A 23,780-nucleotide genomic window follows, 5' to 3' on the forward strand; every position below is an offset into this window, starting at 1 on the left:
ACCATATGACCCAGCAATCCCACTACTGGGCATATACCCTGAGAAAACCAAAATTCAAAAAGAGTCATGTACCAAAATGTTCATTGCAGCTCTATTTACAATAGCCCGGAGATGGAAACAACCTAAGCGCCCATCATCAGATGAATGCATAAAGAAGATGTGGCACATATATACGATGGAATATTACTCAGCCTTAAAAAGAAATGAAATTGAGCTATTTGTAATGAGATGGATAGACCTAGAGTCTGTCATACAGAGTGAAGTAAGTCAGAAAGAAAAAGACAAATACCATATGCTAACACATATATATGGAATTTAAGGAAAAAAAAATGTCATGAAGAACCTAGGAGTAAGACAGGAATAAAGACGCAGACCTACTGGAGAACGGACTTGAGGATATGGGGAGGGGGAAGGGTGAGCTTTGACAGGGCGAGAGAGAGTCATGGACATATACACACTAACAAACGTAGTAAGGTAGATAGCTAGGGGGAAGCAGCCGCAAGGCACAGGGATATTAGCTCGGTGCTTTGTGACAGCCTGGAGGGGTGGGATAGGGAGAGTGGGAGGGAGGGAGACGCAAGAGGGAAGACATATGGGAACATATGTATATGTATAACTGATTCACTTTGTTATAAAGCAGAAACTAACACACCATTGTAAAGCAATTATACCCCAATAAAGATGTTTAAAAAAAAAAAAAAAAGAAATTTACTGGGAAGATTATTTGATTTTGACTCAGACATCCTATAAAATCCTATAGATTAAAGCCAGGTGTGGTTGACCCCTGTGCTCTACAAGTATAAATGAAGAAGCATCTTACAGAAAGGGACCTAAACTATAGTTCAATATTCAAGAGGTCTTAGGGAGGTATGGAAGGAGGCTGGGAGTCAGTAAACTATCCGATTATCATAGAAATGAAGGTATTAAGAACAAGCGTAATTTTGATTGATTTATTAAAATGTTCCTCACAGAATTCTTTACAAAAACATCATGTCCCGAAAAAGTCATTCAACAAACATCAAGACCTTCTGTGTATAGGACATTGATGGAAAAAGCAAGAGAATCCATGTTCCTGATCCTGAATACAACTCCAAAATATTTAAAATTATGAAAGTTCAGTTCAAAATCTTAAATTTTACTTCACTTACAATTTCAATAGTGCTGAAATTTTCATTTAGTATTGTGCTTATAGTGCTATCCCTGTTTTTTGTTCACAAAAACAAAAGCCTATCATTCTCATGCTACATAAAATATGTATGTTCATGTTTTAGATATTTATATAAAACAAAATTGTTGTAAATAAATAAGAAATCTTAAAGAAACCAAATCAGTATCAAAGTTAAAATTACAATATATGTAATCCACTAATTCTAAAATTTAGACATAGTTTTAGATCTTCTTCATGAAAGAAATGTACGAACTGTACCCTTGATTGTACCTCTACAAATAGGGCATTTTCTTAGAGAAGGGGCACAATCTTTGCAAACTACTAGATGACCGCAAGGAATAAACACTATGGACACTTCTTTGTCCATACACACTTTACATGTTCTTTCTTCTTGTAGTCGCCTCAATTGTTCTTCCATTGGTAAATCTAAGAAGAGAAAAACAATTTTAATAAAAGGCAATTTGCTGCTTCTCCTCCAATGAAAAGCCAAGAAAATAAAAAAACAATGCTTTCTACTGATTTAAATTATTAATACTATTTTACCTGAAACATTTTCTGTGGGAATGTATTTTATGTCTTGTTGCACTAAGGGAGAAAAAGCAAAAGCATTACTATGACAAATAAGGTTAACAATATTTAGTCACAGAATATATATTTTTAAACTAACAGTTTAGACTCTGCCCAAATACTATAGATAATTTTCATAATGTCAAGGCAATGAAAGCCTTCAATCTTTTTGTACAATTAATAGTTTATAAATTAGGTTGAATTATTTTCAATAATCACAAATCATTAATAAAAGCGTATTTTCAATTGACCTAGGAAGTTCCAGAAGTAATTTTCCAGCACTCACCAAATAAATGCTGGTATAACATGGGGTCAATTTCTTGTAGAGAGTTTTTGAATATGGTGGCTGCAAAATTTCCTTTTACTAAGATCGTATCAATCAGTTCTCTTGCTTGTAAGGATGTCTGTGTTTTTTGTTTAATAACATCACGTTCTTGCTCGCTAATCACTCTGGCAGTTAGTAGACTATCCAGGATTGGAAGCGCACAAGTCAAACGTTGAAAAAGTGCCATTCTATTCTTCCGGATTAATGATAGGTCATCTTTATAGAAAATAACACAAACACAATCACGTTCAAACTCTGCCCACAAACTTCCTCCCACATATACACATATAACTGAATGAAAACAACCATAATTCATAATCAGTTGGCACTGAAGTTGATCGCTAGCTTTGGGGGTACCTGATGCCCTGTGCTTGATAGTAACTCTACTTATAATAAGAACTAACACTGAGCACTGTGGTAGGCACTTTCCATGCATTAACTCATTTCATCTTCACAACAGCCCTTTGAGGTAGGTACTAGTGCCCTTATTTAGCAGGTAAGAAAATAGAGGTACAGTGAGGCAAGTAAATTGCTGAAGGACACACAACTAGCAAAAGTCAAACTGAGGCAATTTGGTTTCATAATCTATGCTCTCTACCATTCTGCAATACTGCCAATCCTTTAACCAAATAAAACTTAGAACCAAATAAAACTGAAATTTTAATCCAATCTAGTCAAAGTGGGGAAAGGCAAAATCAAGGGAATTAAAATGATAGAACATTTCTTAAATTATCAGTCACCCATAAAACTTCTTTAAAATTCCATTTTAAGATGAAATTATTAATTAATTATTATTTCCCAAAATTAGACATGATATTGCTATTACCTCAATGTTTTATAGTAAGGGGGGAAAGGCACTAGCAGCATTTTGAAAAATAAATCCTACTTGTCAATACCTTCCTGTCCTATAGGATCTCCGTATTCTTCTTCCAGATCTAGATTTTGTATCTAGTGGTAAAATATTTTATATTTGAAACTCTGCAATTTTATTATCTCTTTGGAATATGACTTATGATTTCAAGTTTATTAATTAACTATCATATAGTTTTACCATGATCCATAAAGCTTTTCTATAAAATAAAAAGAGAAGTTAGGCTGTTTAAAGAAGAATTATTTGAGGGGAGATGATCATTAGATTTTAGAAACTCTGACTTTGTCAAATAATAGGACATATAAATAGAACTGTTTAATAAGGAATAAAAAACAGTGCTTAGTCAGAAAGTCCAGGCTCTAGATACACATTTTGAAGAGAATTGAAGCTCTGAGAATAAATGAGAAAAGGATCAGGACCTAGAACAGTGTCTGGCACAAAGTCAATGTTCCACAAATACCTGTTGAACAAATGAACCATCAGGCCTTGGCAACTTAAACAGCAGTAGGAACAAAGAAATAACAGCCAGAGGAATGGAAGAATTAGAACTTAACATATTGTTAAGTAATCTGTGGTTAAGAAGTAGTGATATTTTAGAAAATTAAAATATAATTTATACTTGATGTTAAAGTATATTAATTTTTTAATTTTTCTAATTACATTTTACTTAAACTAATGTAAGAAGTTCTCTGAAATTCTTAAGATTTCTAAAATTGGATTGCTAGTAGCTGCAGAAAATAGTCTCACTTCAAAGTCATAGACTGTATTCCGGTTTATAAGAGGTAAAGACTTGAATAAACCTTTGAAGCATGTTCTTTTATCCTGGAAAAGAAATCCTAAGTTGCCTCTTTATTTACACATCTGTCAAGAAATCACTCACCTACTGTTCTGGGAAACTATAAAATAATCAGTAACGTAAACGTTAAGTATTTTCATTGTCATTCAAAAATATATTTCTTGAGCACAGACTATAGACTATATACAGATACTGCGCTAGGTAGTATGGATATAACAGTGAGCTGAGAAGCTAACGGATATTTTTGACAATGCAAGTTATTGTATACTGTTGACTTGGAGTCAACTCTGGAAACTGTTGATTTTTTTCTTTGGAAGAAAAATAAGTATTTTATAGCTGGATGGCTTTAGACTTCATAGGGTCTATAAACAATTGTGGAAATGGGTGTTCTCTTCTTTGAGCAGTTGTTCACTGACGACCAGTGGTTAAGACTGAGAGGACTACAGGAAGGACATGCAGCCCTATCTTCACTTCACAATGAAAAGGAGAACTTGGCTGGGCAAAGATGAACTTGGACTACGTTGCTGCTGTACTGGTGACATGTAGAACTGAATGATTCACACTTTGGTAAATAGAGGATGCTGTATTACTGTGATCTGATATGTTTGTCTGGGTTGGCCAAGGGTAGATTTTTCCGGGAATGGAGTGAACAATCTCACCGTCAACATCCTGGGAAGAAAGAGGTCCCAGATGGCCTTGGACAAGGATATGGGGCAAACCTTTCTCATTCTGGGCTTTGTGGATACTTGGGGGCCTGAGCTCCGCTTGGGACTTTCCTAGTCATTTGTTAAAACTGGCCAGAGCTACACAGAGATGAATCAGGAGCTAGGCCAAGAGATTCATGAGGACGGGCTTAGGGGCACCAAGAGAGACCACATACAGTTATAGCTGTCAACTGCCATCTGTGATGTAATGCCCTTCTGTTATCCCTAAATCTCCAGTAAGAGCTTGTTAAAAATTGTAATCTGTTTTCAGTTGTGTTGAAAGGACTCTTGGATCTGGTCCATGCTTTGGAAGGAGTGGCAAAGGAGAGACCAACATTTCTCTTTGTCTAGGCCAGAGTGATGATAGCAGTGGAGCAACCAGATTAGAACGAACATGCTCATCCAGAGAAGGGGATGAGCCTCAACACAGTAGAGGCAACAGGGAGCAGACAAGGCTAGCATGGAAGGGCATGGATAACTTGTCTTGGGAGAATGTGAAACAGTGTCTTAGAGCTCCCCTAAATAACACAGGGACACTCCAAAGGGGAATTCAGTTCTTGTGTGGGCAAATAGGAAACGTAATCATAATTTGTACATTAATTTACAGTCACAGGCTGAGACACACTGTTACACTAATATTAAAATTAATAATTGTTCCTGATCCCACCCCAGTTTATAGCAAAGAGGAGTGAGCAACTAGTCTGGGATCAAAAATGTGCCATGAATAATTACACACACAGTCAATTTCCCAGAATAAAAATAGAAATTAAGAAAAAGCAGGAAACTTTTGGTTTCCTGTGAAATGCTTTCACTCAATATATGTACTTATATTTTCAATTTACTAATAAGCAATTCAAATATATTTTAATGTGAAGAAAGTTTTCAGAATTCAAATGCAGAATGTTGAACTTAAAATCCAATTGCATTGACTATATTTTCAATAACTTATGTGCAGTGACATCCTTACGGAAATGGAGACTGTAAGTAAATATGTGTACCTGATTCTTTTTCCTCAGTTGCTCTTTCTTTCTCCTCTTCCCTTATTTCATCTTCTGCATTAAGTAAATCTAATACAAGATCACTGACAGTTCTGTAATTCTCTCCAGTTGTTAGGATTTTACTCTGAACTGTCTGCTTTATCAGCCTTCTGCTAAAGCCCATTTCCAAAGCAGCTTTAACAACAGGTGTATTCATCATGACTGCATCTTCTGAATGGTTTTCTCCAGGTCCAAAATGAATAACTATACGGAATAAAGAATTTAACACATATTGGGATAGTCTGTATATTTTCTAAATTGCGAGTTATTACAATATCAAAAACATAAGGCCCAGAAAATGTGTAGGTACTATTTTGTATTACCTTTCTTAAATTTAAAATAACGATATACATGTTCAGTCACTAAAATAGGAATATGGAATATTGTATTCAGACTCAAAATATGCATTATCTGGCATAAATATGAGTGGGAGAAAGAAACAGAATGTTGGGATCATCCCCACCAGCACTGAGATTCCTTTTTCCCCATGTTGAACAAACAAATGAGCTTTCTAAATTAAATATGTTTAACATAATTTTGAAAGAGGCCAATTGTAATCACTCATATCTATTACTGCAATGGCCTCCTAAACTATTGCTCCTGTCTAATTCATTCTCAACATTGTAACCAGAATGACTTTTTAAAAACAAAAATCTGAATGTGTCACATTCCTTCTTAAATTCCAACAACGATTCCTTTGCTTTTAGGATAACATTCAACTGTGCCTTACAATATCTTATGCAATCTGGACCCTGTTTACCCCTTCAGCCTCATCTCTTGCCACTTACTCATTCGCCTTCTATCCCAGAAGCCACAAACTGATGGCTCTTGGGTCAAATTCTGCCTACAGTGCTGACCACTCTTAAGCTAGCCTGCTTCATTCATTTACCTGTTTGCAAATCCTACTTCTAGCCATACAGAATTTTGTTCAGTTCTTCAGGTGTTCCTGTTCTCTTTTGTTACTTAAGTCTTTCATGTGCTGTTCTCTCTGCCAAGAATATTCTTTTCCTCCCGTTGTTATTTGGTTAACTACTATTCTTCCCTTTGATTCTGTGCTAAGACAAATACTTCCTCTGGAAAGCCTTTTCTGATCTTCCAAGTCTGGGCTAATTGTCCCACATGTGCTCTCAGAGCACACTTTACTTTCCATACTGTTCTCCTATCTGTGTATTTGCCTGTATTCCTTAGACACTAGCTCATGAGAGCAGGTGTTATGTTTATCCTGTTGTCTATTCTTTCCCCAGAATAGCAGAAGCACAACAAATATTTATTGAACTGAATTTAACACTAGATAAGGGAGAAGAGCTTGTTCAAATATTGGCTCTATCACCTTTCAAGTTTAAGGTGGTGGACAAGTCACTTAACCTCTCTGAGCCTCTGAGTACCTATTGAAAAATGAGAACATTATTTTCTACTCTCTCCGTTTCATAGAAAGAATATGTATGCAATCTAATGTCATAGTGCACCTGTTCCCACACTGGTCTGAGAACAAGGGTTAGGCTGGATGTCTGAAGCTTGTTAAAACTATAGATGCTCAAGCCCCACCTTCAGATACTATGATTCAATTCAGTAGGGTTAAAGTGGAGACTAGAAATCTGTAATATTTTTTAGAGTTCCTCAGGCAATTATGATATGCACTAAAATTTGAAAAATACCAATAATGTATTTGAAAATTCACTGTAAATTATAAATCATAATATAAATGTACATTATTATAATTATCAACTTTCAATCTTAACAGTATCAAACGGTTCTAACATTTAAATGCAGTAATTATTATTAGTATACATACTTGGTGACTCTGCAGTTTCATCTTCTGGATTGTCTGAAGTAGATAACAGCTAAAAAAAATGTATATAAATTAAAATGTAAATCTTATCTTGTTCATTGCAATAAAAATTAATCAAGAGACCTAATTTATTCAATTTATTGCAAACTAACTTGTTTACTGGCAACATAATTTTTTATGTCAAAAGCAAAATTTCATTTACATTCAACAGCAATTCTGTAGGCCATAAACTAATAGAGTTTCTTCCTGTGTGCATGTGTATGTGTGTATTAACAAATAAAATCCATTTTCATTAAGGCAGGAAAAGGGCTACACCTTTTCAGTGACCTGTAAGACAATCACTGTTTGCCTATCATCCCAAAGATCTTCCATTTTCTGGGTGTTCCTTTGGGATAAGCTGGACCCTTTATTCCCATTGACTGTGGCTAGGAAGTGTTTGACCCTCAAACTATTCTCTAAGTTCTTACTTACTTTTCTGGGAAGATTAGAAAGAGCAATACAATTATCTTCCTCAAATCCTTTTAAGAAAAATTTATATAGTAAAATTATTAAATGCTACTATCCAGTCAATTTTTTCCTCAAATAATTTAATTTATTGCAACTTTGTTGGAGAAATACTCAGAAACATAACTTAAATATTATTTTTCAGAAGGTTTCTAATTCTGGATCTGCTGTTATCCAAAGAATAGCACTCTCTAAGATCATGCTGGGTGTTGAAAAAAGAAAATGTATTTTTAAATTGACTTGTCTTTTCACTAAAATACTACTCTCTGTAATTATCAGAAAATCAATTTAATGAATGATTTAAAAAACAAAAAAACTGTCCCTACCTGTTCAAGTAGATGAGGGTAACTGGCTTGAACTCGACTGATGAACTCTTGTCCTTTAATTCGTATCAAGTACTCACACCTAAAATGTAAGGAAAATTAAATCTGGGGGGTTATTTTAATCTGGTCATTTGCAGACTGCTAAATATTTCAAGTGAACATAAACATAATTATAACCACTTGACTAGTCATTTAGCATATAGGAAGTGATAAGAGATACTGCACTCAAAGGTAAGATGATGTAAGCAAGAGGAAGGCTGTAACTGGTACTCGGCCAAGGCTGATGTGGATAAGGATTGTGAGGCTCTCAGTCTACTGAGGTAAGTAAGGCTGTCTCCACCCCAAGGTCCTTGCTGCTCTCTTCAACTATTCTAAGATTCCTAAAAACATTCTGAACATTCATGAGCCAAGGAGACAGGTAGAAAGTTCCCTAATAAATGATACTGTTCATACATAAGCTTTGTATGTTTAAAAGCTGAAAATATACATAGAAAGAATGAGGAAGCTTAATACATTTTCTAAGAAGTCAGACATTCACAAGTTTGGTAGTTTCTAGATAATATATATCCATGGTCAAATTTAAGTACAAAATGAATTCATGACACTACCAAAGCAAATTTACTGTTCTTTTTATATATTCACAAAATTACCACAATAGAAAGCTAGCAGCACTTTTTTAAAATGTCTATGTAAGGTGTTCTTTTTAATCTTCATAATTTTTGAAATTTGAAATATTTGGGAAGTGCAAAGTTGCTATAAATGAAGACACAGTATCATATAAAAAATTATATAATGCAAATGTTAGGATACTAAGTTTAGTAATCAACACTAAAAATACTAAAAGTGTTGACCATGAAAAATTATAGGCTACCTGATTTTAGTAAAAAAGGGAGAGTGTAAACAAGTATAGAATAATCAAAAGTGTAAGACATGACAACAAAATGCTATGTAGTGATCAAAACAGATGAGATGGGTCTATATTTACTCTGATGACCCTACTTAATATTGTAACCAGGCTGGTGCCTCTGATCTCCCTTACCCAAGCTCCCTTTTTTCTTTTTATCCATAGCACTTATTATCTTCCAACATGCTATATAACTTATTTATTAAGTTTTTATTCATTGTCTGTCCTCTCCTGCTGTAAGTCTAGCATACGAGACCAGGAGTCTTGGTTTTGTTCAACTGAGTATATTAAGCATCTACAATAGTGCCTGATAATAGGTAATCAGTTAATATTATTGAGTGTTGAATAAATGGAAATATGTTCAAAACATGTTGACTGAAAAAAGTTTCAAAACAGTAAATACATCTAATTCATGTAAAATTGTATACATTTATGTATATATGTACATATGCATAAAGAGATGTCTCTGGAGGGATGTTCACTAAAATGGTGACTGTGGTCAACTTTAGGTGGTGAGGTTTCTGGACATTTAAATTTTTTTGTGTCTCTGTACTGTCCTACTTTCCTACAATGTGTAACTTTGGTTTTATAATGAGCATATGTTATTTTAATATACATGTATATATATTAATTACACACACAAAGAAACCCTAAATTATTTCCTCTTTATCTTAACTTTCCATCGAAACCTTTTAAGTAATTATTTTTCTAAGTAATCCCTCCTAAATTTATTCATAAATGTATTTTTGAAACAAAGACAGAATAAAGCAACAGTTGATTATAAGGTAAACACATATAACTCCTCTCACAATAATCACACACATTTGCAAAGAAAATTTCACAACAATTACCTTGGAAACCACTTGGCATGTTCCACCCATGGATCATCTCCAGATTCCCAACACCTCAGCCCACCATCACAGCAAAAGCATTTCACATCATCACTGTGACCTAAAATTAATTTTGGACCAAAACTTATGAATACATATAATTTGACCACTAAAATGTATGAGATAACACATGTTGAATATTTGTTTTTTATTATCAGATTAAGTTTCTTACCCATATAATAAAAACCTGCACTTGCAAGCTGCTCAGGATGAACTGGAACACTAGAGGGCCAGTTACAGAATGTTTTGAAGCGGGCTGCATATGTCTGCATGCTCAGATTAGAAACAGTGTATCTTGAAGTGCCTTGAAGCTGACTTCCTAAAAATGGGCAGTTGGGGAAATGTCTCAGGTGTTCTGACATAGCATCATCCTTTGGTTCCCAGTTGCTCAATTTTCCACCACAGGCAAAGCAGGCCACTCTATCTCCAGGTCCTATGTAGTAAAAACCTGCTTTTGCCAGATCCGTTGGTGACAGAAAAGTCAGTGGCCACATCTGGAAAGTAAGTAATCTGGCTTTTTCGGTATTCATTGCACAACGGTAGGGACTTATCCTCAAGGCAGAAAAATCTTGATTTGGTCCAGAGTTTAAAAGATTTGATGGAAAGCTTGAATAAGAGCCACTGAAACAGCCACTGTTTTCCAAACTTGGAAGTAATGAGTGCGTGGAATTTGTTACTGAAGAAGGAAAAGTAGGCTGAGAAGTGGCTCCTGAGATGTTAACTGAATTTAGATTCTGAACAAAGCTACAGCTAGGATACAACTTTTTATGCTTTTCAATAGGATTATCTCCTTGTTTCCAGTTATCCAGCATAAGTCCGCAACAGAAGCATTTGACCTTGTCATTCACACCAGTATAATAAAAACCAGCACGAGCAAGACTCCTTTCTGAGACAGGAATACCGGCGGGGAAAGCCGAATAGGTAGACATTCGGTACAGCTCACATGAAAAGTCATACTTCAATTCAAATATGTTGGCACTTTTCATCAAATTTGATAAGAATACGCTATTTTCTACTATGTTCATAATGAAATGGATGGGGAGGAAAAGGGACTAGCCTTTCTCTGGGGAGGTAGTTTTGTGCATGGGTTTTGATTTTTATTAATTTTAGTACTAGACTGAACACTTAGAACAGGAAATCTTTCATTCTTTTTTCTTCTATGCATTTAGGGTTATAGCATGGCAAGATTCTAAATCCTATATTGATACAGTTTAAGGGCCAATTATGTATCTGCACCTTTGTATACTCTTGCATACAATGTAAACATGATGCTACACAGTACCTTGTGATGAAAATTAAAACCCTTCATAAAAGTGTAGAGTGCTTTAGGTCATCAAGATGCCATTTAGTGTCAGATATCTCCACAGGTAGGTCACCCTCTCCACTAGTATGCTTCAGTGTCATCCAGTCAGCCTGAAGATAAAATGTCTCACATAGCTAGTTTGTTTTGGCAGAAAGCTATGCTGTGTAAGTGTTCTATACACACAAAAATATTCAAACTATGTTTGTTTTTAAATTGTGAAATTTTGTAGCCAGAAAAAAAAAAAGCATAAGACTACCTCGAAAGAGGAAAGGAATGGACTATCATATTTCATTGATTCTAAGATGCATGTTTTAACATCTGTGCTATGGAGAGGTATCTTACAATTAATGAATGGCATGTCACATTTTAATTAACAGCATTTTTATTTCTTAGAGGTACATAAAATAATGGTGTGCTTTACAAATGATGACATCTTAGATTCAATGAAATACAGTCTATCCAAAATCTTGCTCAAATTAATTTTTCTTCCTACAATCATTTTATTAGGGAGAACAAAACAATTCGAAATTTTCTTCCAAATAAAGAGCTTAAGTAATAATAGAATTGGTTCCTACATCTCAAGACCTGGTTTCAAGATTTATTAAATAATAATTACTTCCCATAGATAGGTACCTGATTGCTTAGTCATAGCAATGCCACTAGATCTTAGCAAATTAAACAATGCATTTCAAATAAATTATCAGAGATGAATATATTTGCTCACTTGGTCTTTTAGACTCAGCTTCATGCTGTTGAGAACCAAAATCTAATCTCCTGATAATGGATTTACTTTTAAAAACAGTCAACAGTCAGAGTGCTGAGTCTGCAAGCTAAATAATCAAAAAAAAAAAAAAAAGATGGATAAGAAAATCTGGCTTTGGTCAGAAATTATTTCACAGATAGCATACCTTGAACCAGAATTTATCATGACAAAAAATAATAAATTTATTTTGTCACAATCCACTTCTTTTGAACAGCAGAGATCTCAAAATTCAGAATTTCTCAATTATAAGTAGCTATTAGTCAGTAGGTTCTGTGTCAATAATGTCAGTAATAACCAATAAACAAGTCAACATGTTTTTTTTTTTCTAGAAGTGTTTTGCAAGCATGCTTCCTGGGTCCCACATATGTTGGGGCTTTTTACTGCAGACTTCAATGCTTTATTTCCAGGTGGGAGAAGAAACATATCTAAACACTAGTGATAACTGCCCTCAGAGGTGAATTATTATGTCTAACTTCAGTATTCCTTTCATTCTTGGTGTTACTACTGTCTCTGTGTGAATTTTCTTTTGGAATAAGTTTGTTCATTTACCAAAATGTAACCATCCAGTCATCATTCTCATTCTAATTATTCTCAGAAATAACAGCCCATTTGAACAAACTAAAGTTTTGACTTTCAAAATATCAACAGTCTTATAAATGGTTAATTTCTTTACCAATCATCACGTTTATCTTTCATACTTGCTCTAAATTTGTTGCACCTATCAAAAAGTTTTATTCTTGACATTTCTTTGTCATCGCAGAAATCTTTTAACATGCCAAAGGTTTTATATGCATGTTTCTCTAATTTAGCAGAGGGTTGAATATTAACTCTTTGTTCTAGATAACTGTCACTCATTTTAAAATCTTTACCAAACACAGGTACTTTTTTCTATTCTACACAGCAGCCAGTGGGAGACTGCCTGGCCAACTTTGAGAAAAGTAGTTCAACAATATGTCCCAGCTACAATCATTTCTTGATATCCACAAATCAAATTCAGAATCAAACTTATTATTACTTTATAGTTATACCTCTTATAACCAAATCATATTTTTAAAATTAACATTCTTTCGATACCAAAAACTCCTGTTAACTACTTTGTTTATTCATGCACAAAACTACCTCCCGGAGATTAGACTAAGTCCCTTTTAAGAGTTTTAGGCCTCCATTTTGAGATGTTTGATTTATAGAAAAAACTGGAATAAACCTAGAAGTAGAACAGTTCGTCTCTTTTGTAAAACCTGTTAAAAAAAAAAAAAGACAATTTTAAAAGTCAAATAATTCATAGATGTAACACCATGATCTCTTTTTAAACATTTTTTCCAAAGCAGAGCACTAGTATTTACTGAATGTCTGTGACATACAAGGTGCTGTATTAGGTACTGCAGAGGCCAAGAAATCCCAGATGAAAACCAGAAGGCTCAAACTGGTGGCCAGCAGAGGTATTATGTTTGGCTTGCACAGAATTGGACTCCAGCATTTCACTAATTCTTTTAACGTTTTATTTTGCAATTAATTTATACATAGAGAAAACATAAAAATAAGAGTTCCCACATATCCTGCATTTACATATCCACGTATAACCATAGAAACCAGGAAAGTAACACTGATTCAATGCTGTTAATCTATATGCCTTATTTGAATTTCACCAGTTTTCCAAGTAAGATTTTTCTTAGAAAAATACCACAGTACATTTAAATGTTTTAGTTAATTACCAACATTTTTTAAAAGTAAGAGATTTCTGGGCTTCCCTGGTGGCTCAGTGGTTAAGAATCCGCCTGTCAATGCAGGGGACACGGGTTTGAGCCCTGGTCCAGGAAGGTCCCACATGCCGTGGAGCAACTAAGCCTGTGCGCCACAACTACAGAGCCTGTGCTCTAGAGCTCGCGAGCCACAACTACTGAGCCCATGTGCCACAACTACTGAAGCCCGCACGCCTAGAGCCCGTGATCCGCAACAAGAGAAGTCACTGCAAGGAGAAGCCCGCGCACTGCAACAAAGAGTAGCTCCCGCTCGCCGGAACTAGAGAAAGCCCCCGCGCAGCAACAAAGACCCAATGTGGCCAAAAATAAATTAAAATAAAATAAATAAAAATATTTTAAAGGGATTTCTGTAAAAAAGAAGTAATAAATAAAATAAAAGTAAGATTTCTGGACTTCCCTGGTGGTCCAGTGGTTAAGACTCCGCGCTTCCACTGCAGGGGGCGCGGGTTCAATCCCTGGACAGTGAACTAAGATCCCACATGCCACACATGGAGGGGCCAAAAAAAAAAAAAGTAAGAGATTTCTCAGGACATTCTAGATCCCAACCTTATCCTGAAAAATCAGAAGACCTGGCTACACCGGGCATTTATTTCTGCATGGCAACAATCAGCTAGTGCCGAGCAGCGGCTGCACCCTTTAGGGAAGGCACATGCTCTCCCCTTTGGCGCTCTGATATGGAGACTGTCAGTTGCTTTTTGTCACTGAGCTGGCACTGTTGTTTTTCTCACAGTAGAATTATGAAGAAAGTGGAATTGTTCTAATACCTGTGTCTATCAAAAGTAACAAAAATGAAAGGTAGACAAAGAGGGACATTTTTTGAGAAAAATGAGAGTAACATATTTCTTTGTGGAAAGGAAGACTATTCCTACATGTTAAATATGTAAGCAAAGTGTGCTTTTGTTTAAAAAAGTCACCCCTAGTTTTGTTCATTTATATCACCTGCCTGGCCCCTATGCAGTTTTCAAACCCCTTACACAGATCTTGCCCTAAAGAAGCTTTGATGTGGAAACAAGGCATGTCTGTGGACATTTAGGCAACAGTTATACAATAAGCATACAAAAATATGCCAAGATGCCAACCCTGGATCCATTCAACCTCTGTCCTATCCATTTCCAACACCTAGAATTCTAAATGCTGCTGGGGAAGATCTACAACCTTGTAGACAGAAACCAGCATGACGTCAGGCTCCACCTTGGCTGGCCCTTCACTATCTCTCATCAATTCTTCTTAAGCCTAGCCCACTGGCCTATGCAACTCTTCTAAACCTTCAATACCTTCCTCAAATTTCTCCTCCACAACTCCCCATCTCACTTTCAGTAGATTGTTTTGACTTCGATTTCTCAAAGAAAAGAGACATAATTGAGTAGTAATCCTTTCACATTCTCAAATCCATGCCCTTTTTGCTCACAACCCACTTACTGCCTCACTTAAAAGAATCCCATCCTCCCGCACTGGCCTCAGAAACCTTGCTCTTAACCCCATCCTCCTCATTTCTTCTACTCTACTGGGTCTTTTCCTTCAATATAACAAGCATGCTTAATTCTGTCTCAGCTTTCAAATGAAAACAAAACCAAAAAACCCTCTTTCAACCCTACTTTTCACTCTAGCAACTACCCTGTATCTCACCTTCGCTTCACAGCCAAATGAAATGAACAACTGTCTATGGTGAAGGTCTCCCAATACAACTGGCTTTAGCCAGCACCACTTAAAACCACTCTCTTTTTCTTTTATTTATTTGAAGTATAGTTGATTTACAATGTTGTGTTAGCTTCAGGTGTACAGCACAATGATTCAATTTTATATATATATATATATATATATATATATATTCTTTTTCAGATTATTTTCCCTTATAGGTTATTACAAAATAGTGAGTATAGTTCCTATGCTGCACAGTAGGTCCTTGTTGGTTATCTATTTTATATATAGTAGTATGTATATGTCAATCCCATCCTCCTAATTTATCCATCCCCCGCCTTTCCCTTTGGTAACCACGTTTGTTTTCTGTGTCTGTGGAAAACCACTCTCAGTATGAGTAACACCAATCTTTTCTTTCCCAAAACCAGTGGAATTTTTCACACCTGACACTGGGGTCCACTTCCTCTATGAAATGTTCTAGTCCCTTGGCTTCTGAAACCACTCTCTTGGGATTCCTCTTTCCTTTCTTGTGGCTCCTTCTCAGGTTGGCTCAAGTCCCCAACCTCATCTCTTCCTACTCCATCATTTCCAGTGGGCAACCTCCCTGATGCCAGCGATGTTGGGTGTGTCTATCCTCTTGGGCACTTAGCACATCCATGTTTCAGACACTGGAGTTTGTGTGCCTTTTCTCTCTGCCTCCCCCTAGTCTGTGAGCTCCTTCACAGCATAACTGTTTCAGCTCTGTACCAGCCCTCCCACTCCCACCATCCATTCAGCCTGGCATATAATGTAGACACTTAAGACTTTTTGCTGAGAAGTGAATTTCGCTAACTTGACTGAGCCCCCCAGGACCGCAGCACCCTCATTTGCATGGTATTAAGGATATCAATTTTACATTAATGACTACGAAGTCTGCTCAGTGATGGTTTAATACCAGGCTCTGGAGTCAGACATCCTGAGTTTCCAATATCATTCAGTCTCTGCATACCAGGGGTGTGATCCTGGGCAAGTGCTTCTTAGGCCTGTGAGAATTAAACCTGAAAACACATGTAAAGTCTTCTAAGGGAGTCGTTGAATACAGTGGATATTAGAAACACCTAATGTTAGCAACAAATAATGGCAAACAAAGTTAATATTACTGTAAGTTTAGGATCGGGTAAATACCTCCAGCACTTTACTAACTAGATTAAGAGCACTACAGGGTTTCCATGCTGATCACCAGGAAAACCACCAAAAATCTGCTTTTTCTGCCACCACTTGGGAACACTCCTCCGTCTGTCCATTAAAAAAAGATTTTACTGAGTCCTTTCTATGCCCAAGCTCTGCTTTAGGCTCTGGGCTGAAGCTCATCTGGCACCGTCTAAGGCCCGGTGATATCCCTTGGCAATCGAGTTAAACAAACTGTCAAAGCTTCCCCATTCCACTGACTCACTGCAAAAGGAAAACAGGAACTGCACACCCGGCAGGAAGGCGGACGGAAAGTGAGTGTCGGCGAGGCAGCGCCGGACCCGGAGGCCCCACGGGCTGGAGGGCAAGTCTGGGCGGCGGCGAAGACCGGCCGGACCAGCACGGCCGCGCCGGGAAGGGCCGCCCGGGCTCCCACTCTCTTGCCGTCCCTGGTCGGCTCGAGAGCCAGCCTGGAGCCGACCTCTAGGCCCTGCAGCAGGTCTGACTACCGTGCGCCCCTAGACGAGCGGCAGACGTGGCCCCCGCCCGCGCGGGACGCAGTGCGGAGACGTTGGGGGTCGCGCGCACGGACACGCGCACAGACACAAACGGTCGCGCGCACGCGCACGCTCGCTCACTCACCTCAGCTCTACCGCCCGGCCTGCCGACCCCGGCAGGTGCGCGGCAGTCGGGCTGTGCCGGCCGAGGCTTGGCGGGTGACAGCCGTCGGCCCGCTGTTCGGTGCGGGCTGGAGTCTCACGCTGCCTTTTAAACGTCTTCCCCCACCCCCACTCCTCCCCTTCCCCACCCCCACCCCGCTCCATTTGTCCCGCACTCGTCCCAGCGGTTTGCTTGTTCGCTGGTGCTTTCCTCTTAAGATTTAGGGGAACTCCAGCGGTAATAACCACACACACTTCCCCTTAATCAGTGGCCTGGCAGACCCACTCGGGGATTTCCATGACCCGAAAAGCGTGACTGTTTCTTAACCGGGGCGTATCGGCGTGGCATTTACTGAAATACCTTTGCTCCTTTGTTCGTGGGTCAGAGGAAATCTTGATAATCTGTGAGGGGGAAGATAAGCATTGGTCAGCCTGACTGGAAAAGGTCCATCTCCCACATAATAAAAAAAAAACCGCGAAACTTTGTGAACTCTTTCTGATAATTTTTACTTTTTGTTCTAATTATGTTATAATTGTAAAGCATGAATGGAAATGTAGGGGTTTGTAAAAAAAAATCACAAGATTCTCCTTTTCAGTTTATTTTTAGTGTTTTAAAAGATTGAGATTACCATCTTAGTTTGCTATATTGAAATCTTTTTTTTTTTTTTTTTTGGTTCGTTGGTTGTTTTTATAACTAGGGTGGAGTTGGCTATAAAACAAATTCCGCCTTTTATAGCCTTTTGTCTCACAGGGGAGATGTCTAAATTACCATGACAGTCTCATAGAAACCTGAAGTCAGAGTCTAACTGCACTGCCATATTTTCCTCAACATTTCCTGCCTAAGCAGTAAATTTAAGCATAATTATCTAAAGACAGTGCATGCCAGGGTAACAGATGGCTTGGGAGAGCTCACCTGATTTTCCTGCCTTCCAGTAAATCAAAGATATCAAGCACTAAAGGCAGAACCCATAATATTACTCAGTACTTCAACATCCTATGGAAACAAGAATGCAGTACAGTCAGGATGAGCTGGGGTATCTTCTGGATTAGGTGGATTTGGCTGCCCATAGTAGTTAGAGTTCCAATTGGAAATATATCAAAAAGATTAAGTTTACTTATGTGGAGATTTCAATTCATTTTTGAGCCTGCTTAGTTCAAAACTTTATAAGCCATTTTCAACTCACCCTTGAGATGGTGGAAGAAATTTTGTGATCCTTATATACTTATGATCATGTGCCTACCAAAATAATTTTGAAAAACTATATTCCTCTGCATATTTTTAACTTAAGATTAAAACAAAAAAGTTGCTGTAGTTGCTAAGGAACTACAAAATGTAGACATAGATGTTTTAGAATAAAATTGATCAGCAGTCTTTTAAATGTATTCAATGGACTACAAATACCATAGCCATTTGATACCCCCCATCATTATATATCAGCTCATCTTTAATCATCGGAAATATTATATCAATGCTTTTTGTCCTTGAAAATTCTACTTCTCCCACAGAATTTTAATATATGTTTATAATGGACATCTTTATGATCCCTCTGGCACATATTTCTGAAACAAACATATGTATAAATAGAAATTTAACTTTTTTCCTGTGATCATATGGCTGTAACTTAAAGAAAAATTTCTCCTTGATTGCATTATCATATATTACTTTCAGTACGTATATTGAAAGTCAGTTGATCAAAACATCTAAATATAAATGTTAATAATTACTCAAGATAAAAAGTAAAATTCTTTTACAAATGCAATCTCAGTGGGGCAGCTTAAATTTGAACAATTTGTTCAAGTGTGTGTTCATGAATATTACCTATTACTAGAATATTATAGGGTTCAGCATAGATTCTCTTCCTTTTTTTAGTTTCTAAAGATTGTAAGTGTTGAAAAATCTTTTTCACATAAATAAGTAGAGAGGCCCAGAAGAAATGTTATTATATCGATTTTTTCACAACTTTTTAAACATCTGTTTTATAGCCCAAAAATTCTTTAGTGATCTTTAATCCTAAAATGTAATTACTTATCAGTAGACAACTCAATTTTGTTGAAATCAGTGACTTAGAAACCACAGGAATTTTACCCAGATAGGGTAGCCAGAGTTAGGAATTAAAATACAGGATACCTAGTTAAATTTAAATTTGAGATAAACAACAAATAATTTTTTAGTATAAGTATGTTCCATGCAATATATTATTCATTGAATACATTAATCATTGATTAGCTAGAATTCAAATTTAACTAGGTGACTTTTTTTTTTTTTTTTTTTTTTTTGCCGTACGCAGGCCTCTCACTGTTGTGGCGCCTCCCGTTGCGGAGCACAGGCTCCGGACGCGCAGGCTCAGCGGCCATGGCTCACGGGCCTAGCCGCTCCACGGCATGTGGGATCTTCCCGAACCGGGACACGAACCCGTGTCCCCTGCATCGGCAGGCGGTCTCTCATCCACTGCGCCACCAGGGAAGCCCACGGGTGACCTATATTTTATCTGATAACTCTATACCCAGATATTAGAGTCATTCATTTTCTCAACATTAACACCAGTTATTTCTAATTGTCCAGGAATATCTTATACCCATGGCCGATACTATACCATTTGAAAACCCAAGATGGGTGAGAGGTGGGCCTGTTTTTTTTAAGAAGAAAGAACTATTGTGAAAAGGTTGGTGAGAAGACAGAACAAGCCTGGAAGCTGTGACAGCTCTTGTTTTCACTCAGATCAGTTTTAAGAAAAACTACATTGTTGAAACTGAGGATCAGGTTGTTAATTCCCTTAAAACTATTTGAATTCCCACTTACCCAATGCTAAATTTCTGTAAATACTTGGTAAGTTTATCCCAATTTAAAGACCATGGCCTAAGAAACCTGAACTAACTAGGATTCCCACATTTTTCAAACTAGTAATAAAAGTTGGGATCAGACCTGTCAGGGCCTAAAATGGATCAATATGTCTCCTTTGCAAAATTTTGCACAACTTTAATTATTGATTCTTTTTTTTTTTTCGCTGAGTTGGGTTTTCATTGCTGCTCCCTGGCTTTCTCCAGTTGCCATGAGTGAGGGCTGCTCTTCGTTGCAGTGCACGGGCTTCTCATTGTGCAGGCTTCTCGTTGCAGAGCACGTGCTCTAGGCACGCAGGCTTCAGTAGTTGCGGCACTTGGCTTAGTTGCTTCACAGCGTGTGGGATTTTCCTGGATGAGGGATTGAACCCGTGTCCCCTGCATCAGCAGGTGGATTCTAACCACTGTGCCACCAGGAAGTCCTGGATATTTTAAAAGTAATTGTTTTCCTGTAGTAATTCTGAGTTGCTTGCGATCAAGGATTCTATGTATTTCATTAACCACATTATTCTAGCACTAGTGGGGAACCTGCAAACAGAAGGTGCTCAATAAATCTTTGTTGACCGACTGACAAAAGTGCAGTCAATCTAGCTGCTTGGGCCTTCTCTAGCCTAAACCTGCACCCAAATTTTTAATATCTTACTTTTTCCCTGTAACCCTTTGACTCTCCCAAATATTTTATGTAAAAACTCCCCTTTTCCTCCTAACATCCAACTTTCCTAAATATATTTTCTCTCCAAATACTCTTTAGAGACAGAAATAAGCAAGAAAATATTTGAGGAAAGTGACAATGTAGACAGACATATGGTTATTACTATCTCTTGTTTGCCAGTTTTCTTCTATTTGCAATGTGCAAGCAAGGTATAAGAAGTGTATGAAAGAGTTTCCATCCCATTCCTGGTTTGGAACTTTGATAATTCTTAAAACAGTGGTGTGTTCTCAATATCCTATTGTTAAATAATCAGCTTTAAAGTATTTTTTCCATGAGGGTAATCATGATAAAAAACATTCTTTCTCTGGAAGGAATTCCACATAATACTATTGTAACAACTTCAATTCCAGCCTACTGCTATTGTAAATTTTTACATTTTTAATTAAAGAAATACATAAAGCTTCTAACCAGGAACCTAGAACTGAAAGTAAAAGTGAAATCTAACAAAGGGAACATACCATTCTAATTCCAAAGTAAATATGAGAGTCATTGTAAATTCTGGGAATTTCTTAGACTGTTGACAACTTCATTTCTTGCAAATAAAATACAATTAGATCATCCTTGAAAAAGTCCTAATGAAGAAATTTACAAAGAAATATCATTTAATATAGACAGGCCTGCTCTCAATGTGATGAAGTTTGCCCCTTTTTAAATGGTGGCTTACTTACTTATTTTTAGTTTCATCCACATTGTAGCATGTACCAGTAGTTTGTTCTTTTTATTGCCAAATACTATTCCACTGGCTGAATGTACTATAGTTTGTTTATCCATTGTCCTGCTGATAAACATTTGGGTTATTTCCTGGTTTGATTCCTTATGAAGAGTGAAGTTATGTGAATCTGTGGATTCATTTCTGTTGCATAAATATCTGGGCGTGTAATTGCCATTGGGTAGGCGTATATTTATTTTTATTAGAAACTGCCAAAAACTTTTACAAAGTGTTTGCACCATTTTACACTCCCACCAGCAATATATGAGAATTCTAGTTGCTGAACATCCTTTCTAAGACTTACTATTGCCAACCTTTGAAATTTGACCTCTTCTTTTGTGTATGTAGCGGTATCTCACTATACTTTTTATTTCCCTGGTGATTAATGATTTTGAATATATTTTCATATGTTTTTGATGATTTAGACATCATCATTTGTGAAATGCCTGTTCAAATCTTCTGTACATTTTACAATTGAATCAATTGACTTTATTATTGATTTAAAGGAATTCTTTATATATTCTGAATATGAGTCCTTTGATATGTGCATTGTGCATATTTTCTCCAAGCTGGTGGCTTGCCCTTTGCCATTTTTTACCACTTTCTTTTAATGAGTAGACTATTTTAAGTCTGATGAAATCTAATTTAACATTTTTTCTTTTATGTATAGTGCATTTTATATCCCATTTAAGAAATCTTTACCTACCCCAAGATCATAAAGATTTTCTTCTGTGTTTTCTTTTACAAGCTTTGTGATACTAGCTTTTACACTTGGGAGTATGATTTATCTCGAGTTAGTTTTTGCATGTGGTGTGAGTTGAGGGCAAGTTTCATTTTTTTCCTCTAAATATTGTCCCAACACAATTTATTGAAAAGACCCCCTTCCTCATTGAATTGATTTAATGTCTTTATCAAAAATCAGTTGAGGGCTTCCCTGGTGGCGCAGTGGTTGAGAGTCCGCCAGCCGATGCAGGGAACACGGGCTCGTGCCCCGGTCTGGGAAGATCCCACATGCTGCGGAGTGGCTGGGCCCGTGAGCCATGGCCGCTGAGCCTGCGCGTCCAGAGCCTGTGCTCCGCAACGGGAGAGGCCACAACAGTGAGAGGCCCGCGTACCACAAAAAAAAAAAAATAAATAAATCAATTGAACTTACATGTGGAGGTTTCTTTCTGAACTCTCTATTCTGGTCTATTAATCCATCTGTCCTTATGCTAATAACATACTGTATTGATTACTGTATCTTTATAGTAAGCATTGATATCAGATAGAATAAGTCCTCTAACTTTGTTTTTCAAAATTGTCTTGGCTATTCTAAGCCCTTTAAATTTTCGTATAATTTTTAGAATTATTTTGTGAATATCTCTTTTAAAGTTCCGGGAATTTGATTAGCATTATATTTAATCTATAGATCAGTTTGAGAATTAGTGACATTTTAATGTTATTGAGTCTTCTAATCCATGAGCATGGTATATCCCTCCATCTGGTCTTCTTTAATTTTTTGTTTTGTTTTGTTTTCAGTACAAAGATCCTTCTCATCTTTTGTTGTTTATTTCTAAGTGTTTCATATTTTTGATGTTATTTTAAATACTATTTTTTAAATTTAGATTTTTAATTGTTAATAGTATTTTAAAATTCCATGTTCAGTTATTTGTTGTCAGTATGTAGAAATAAAATTGATTTTAGTATCAGGATCTACCTTGCCAAATTCACATACTGTAGTCATTTCTTAGATTCTTCTATATTTTCTTCAGTAAATTATAATGTCATCTATAGAAACAATCATATTTCTTCCTTTCCTATTTTTATTCCTTTTTTTTTTTTCTTGCTTTATTGTACAAGTTGAGACCTCTAGTACAATGGAGAATAGACTTGATTAGAGTCAACCTCCTTGCCTTATTCCTGATCTTAGGGAAAAAGTGACGTTAACCATAGATTTCTCATAGATAAGTATTTTTCTATTCTTAGTTTACTAAGAGTCTTTTAAAATCATAAATGGAAGCTGTATCTATAGATATGACCATATATTTTTGTCCTTTATTCCATTAATATGGAGAAATACATTAATTTATAAGTATTACATAAGCCTTACACTTCTGAGATAAACTCCACTTGATCATGGTGTAATATCCTTATTATATATTCCTGGATTTAATTTCCTAGTATTTTGTTTAGGATTTTTGAGTTGAGGCTAGAAAAGAAGAGCAATAAGGGGGAAAAAATGGAAATAAGATAATTGAGGTACCAAGAGAACGTAGGCTATAACTACAACAAAATATTTAAATTTGGTAGAGAAGATAAGAACTAATTAAAAGTCAACAATTTATTTTAATTACTATCACTGTGTAGCTGAATG

At 36.5% G+C, this 23,780-nt stretch overlaps 1 protein-coding gene across 2 annotated transcripts; it reads right to left on the reverse strand.

Moving 5' to 3' along the window:
* Positions 1 to 936: 936 nt before the first annotated feature.
* On the reverse strand, positions 937 to 17,275 carry BIRC3 (baculoviral IAP repeat containing 3). 2 transcript variants are annotated; one of them, XM_029208189.1, is made up of 9 exons: positions 17,152 to 17,275; positions 10,051 to 13,182; positions 9,840 to 9,939; positions 8,088 to 8,166; positions 7,261 to 7,309; positions 5,430 to 5,672; positions 2,022 to 2,276; positions 1,712 to 1,753; positions 937 to 1,594 (listed from the first exon to the last, which is right to left on the reverse strand). In XM_029208189.1, exons 2-9 carry the CDS (start codon positions 10,901 to 10,903, stop codon positions 1,401 to 1,403), a joined length of 1,815 nt encoding a protein of 604 aa, XP_029064022.1. In that variant the 5' UTR covers positions 10,904 to 13,182; positions 17,152 to 17,275; the 3' UTR covers positions 937 to 1,400. The 2 variants fall into 2 exon arrangements, with proteins under 2 accessions (XP_029064022.1, XP_029064023.1); XM_029208190.1 differs by lacking the exon at positions 17,152 to 17,275 and adding an exon at positions 16,775 to 16,979.
* Positions 17,276 to 23,780: the final 6,505 nt, after the last annotated feature.

Source organism: Monodon monoceros, unplaced genomic scaffold (assembly GCF_005190385.1).
Source record: "Monodon monoceros isolate NGI ecotype Baffin Bay Population unplaced genomic scaffold, NGI_Narwhal_1 Super_Scaffold_7, whole genome shotgun sequence".
Taxonomy (NCBI): domain Eukaryota; kingdom Metazoa; phylum Chordata; class Mammalia; order Artiodactyla; family Monodontidae; genus Monodon; species Monodon monoceros.

Coding starts and splice junctions, on each gene's coding strand:
- BIRC3 (XM_029208189.1), bottom strand. CDS start 10,903: ATGAACATAGTAGAAAATAGCGTATTCTTATCAAATTTGATGAAAAGT. Junction 7,310..8,087: donor ACCCTCATCTACTTGAACAG/GTAGGGACAGTT, acceptor CATTTTTTTTAG/CTGTTATCTACTTCAGACAA. Junction 2,277..5,429: donor AACTGAGGAAAAAGAATCAG/GTACACATATTT, acceptor TTTTCTATAAAG/ATGACCTATCATTAATCCGG.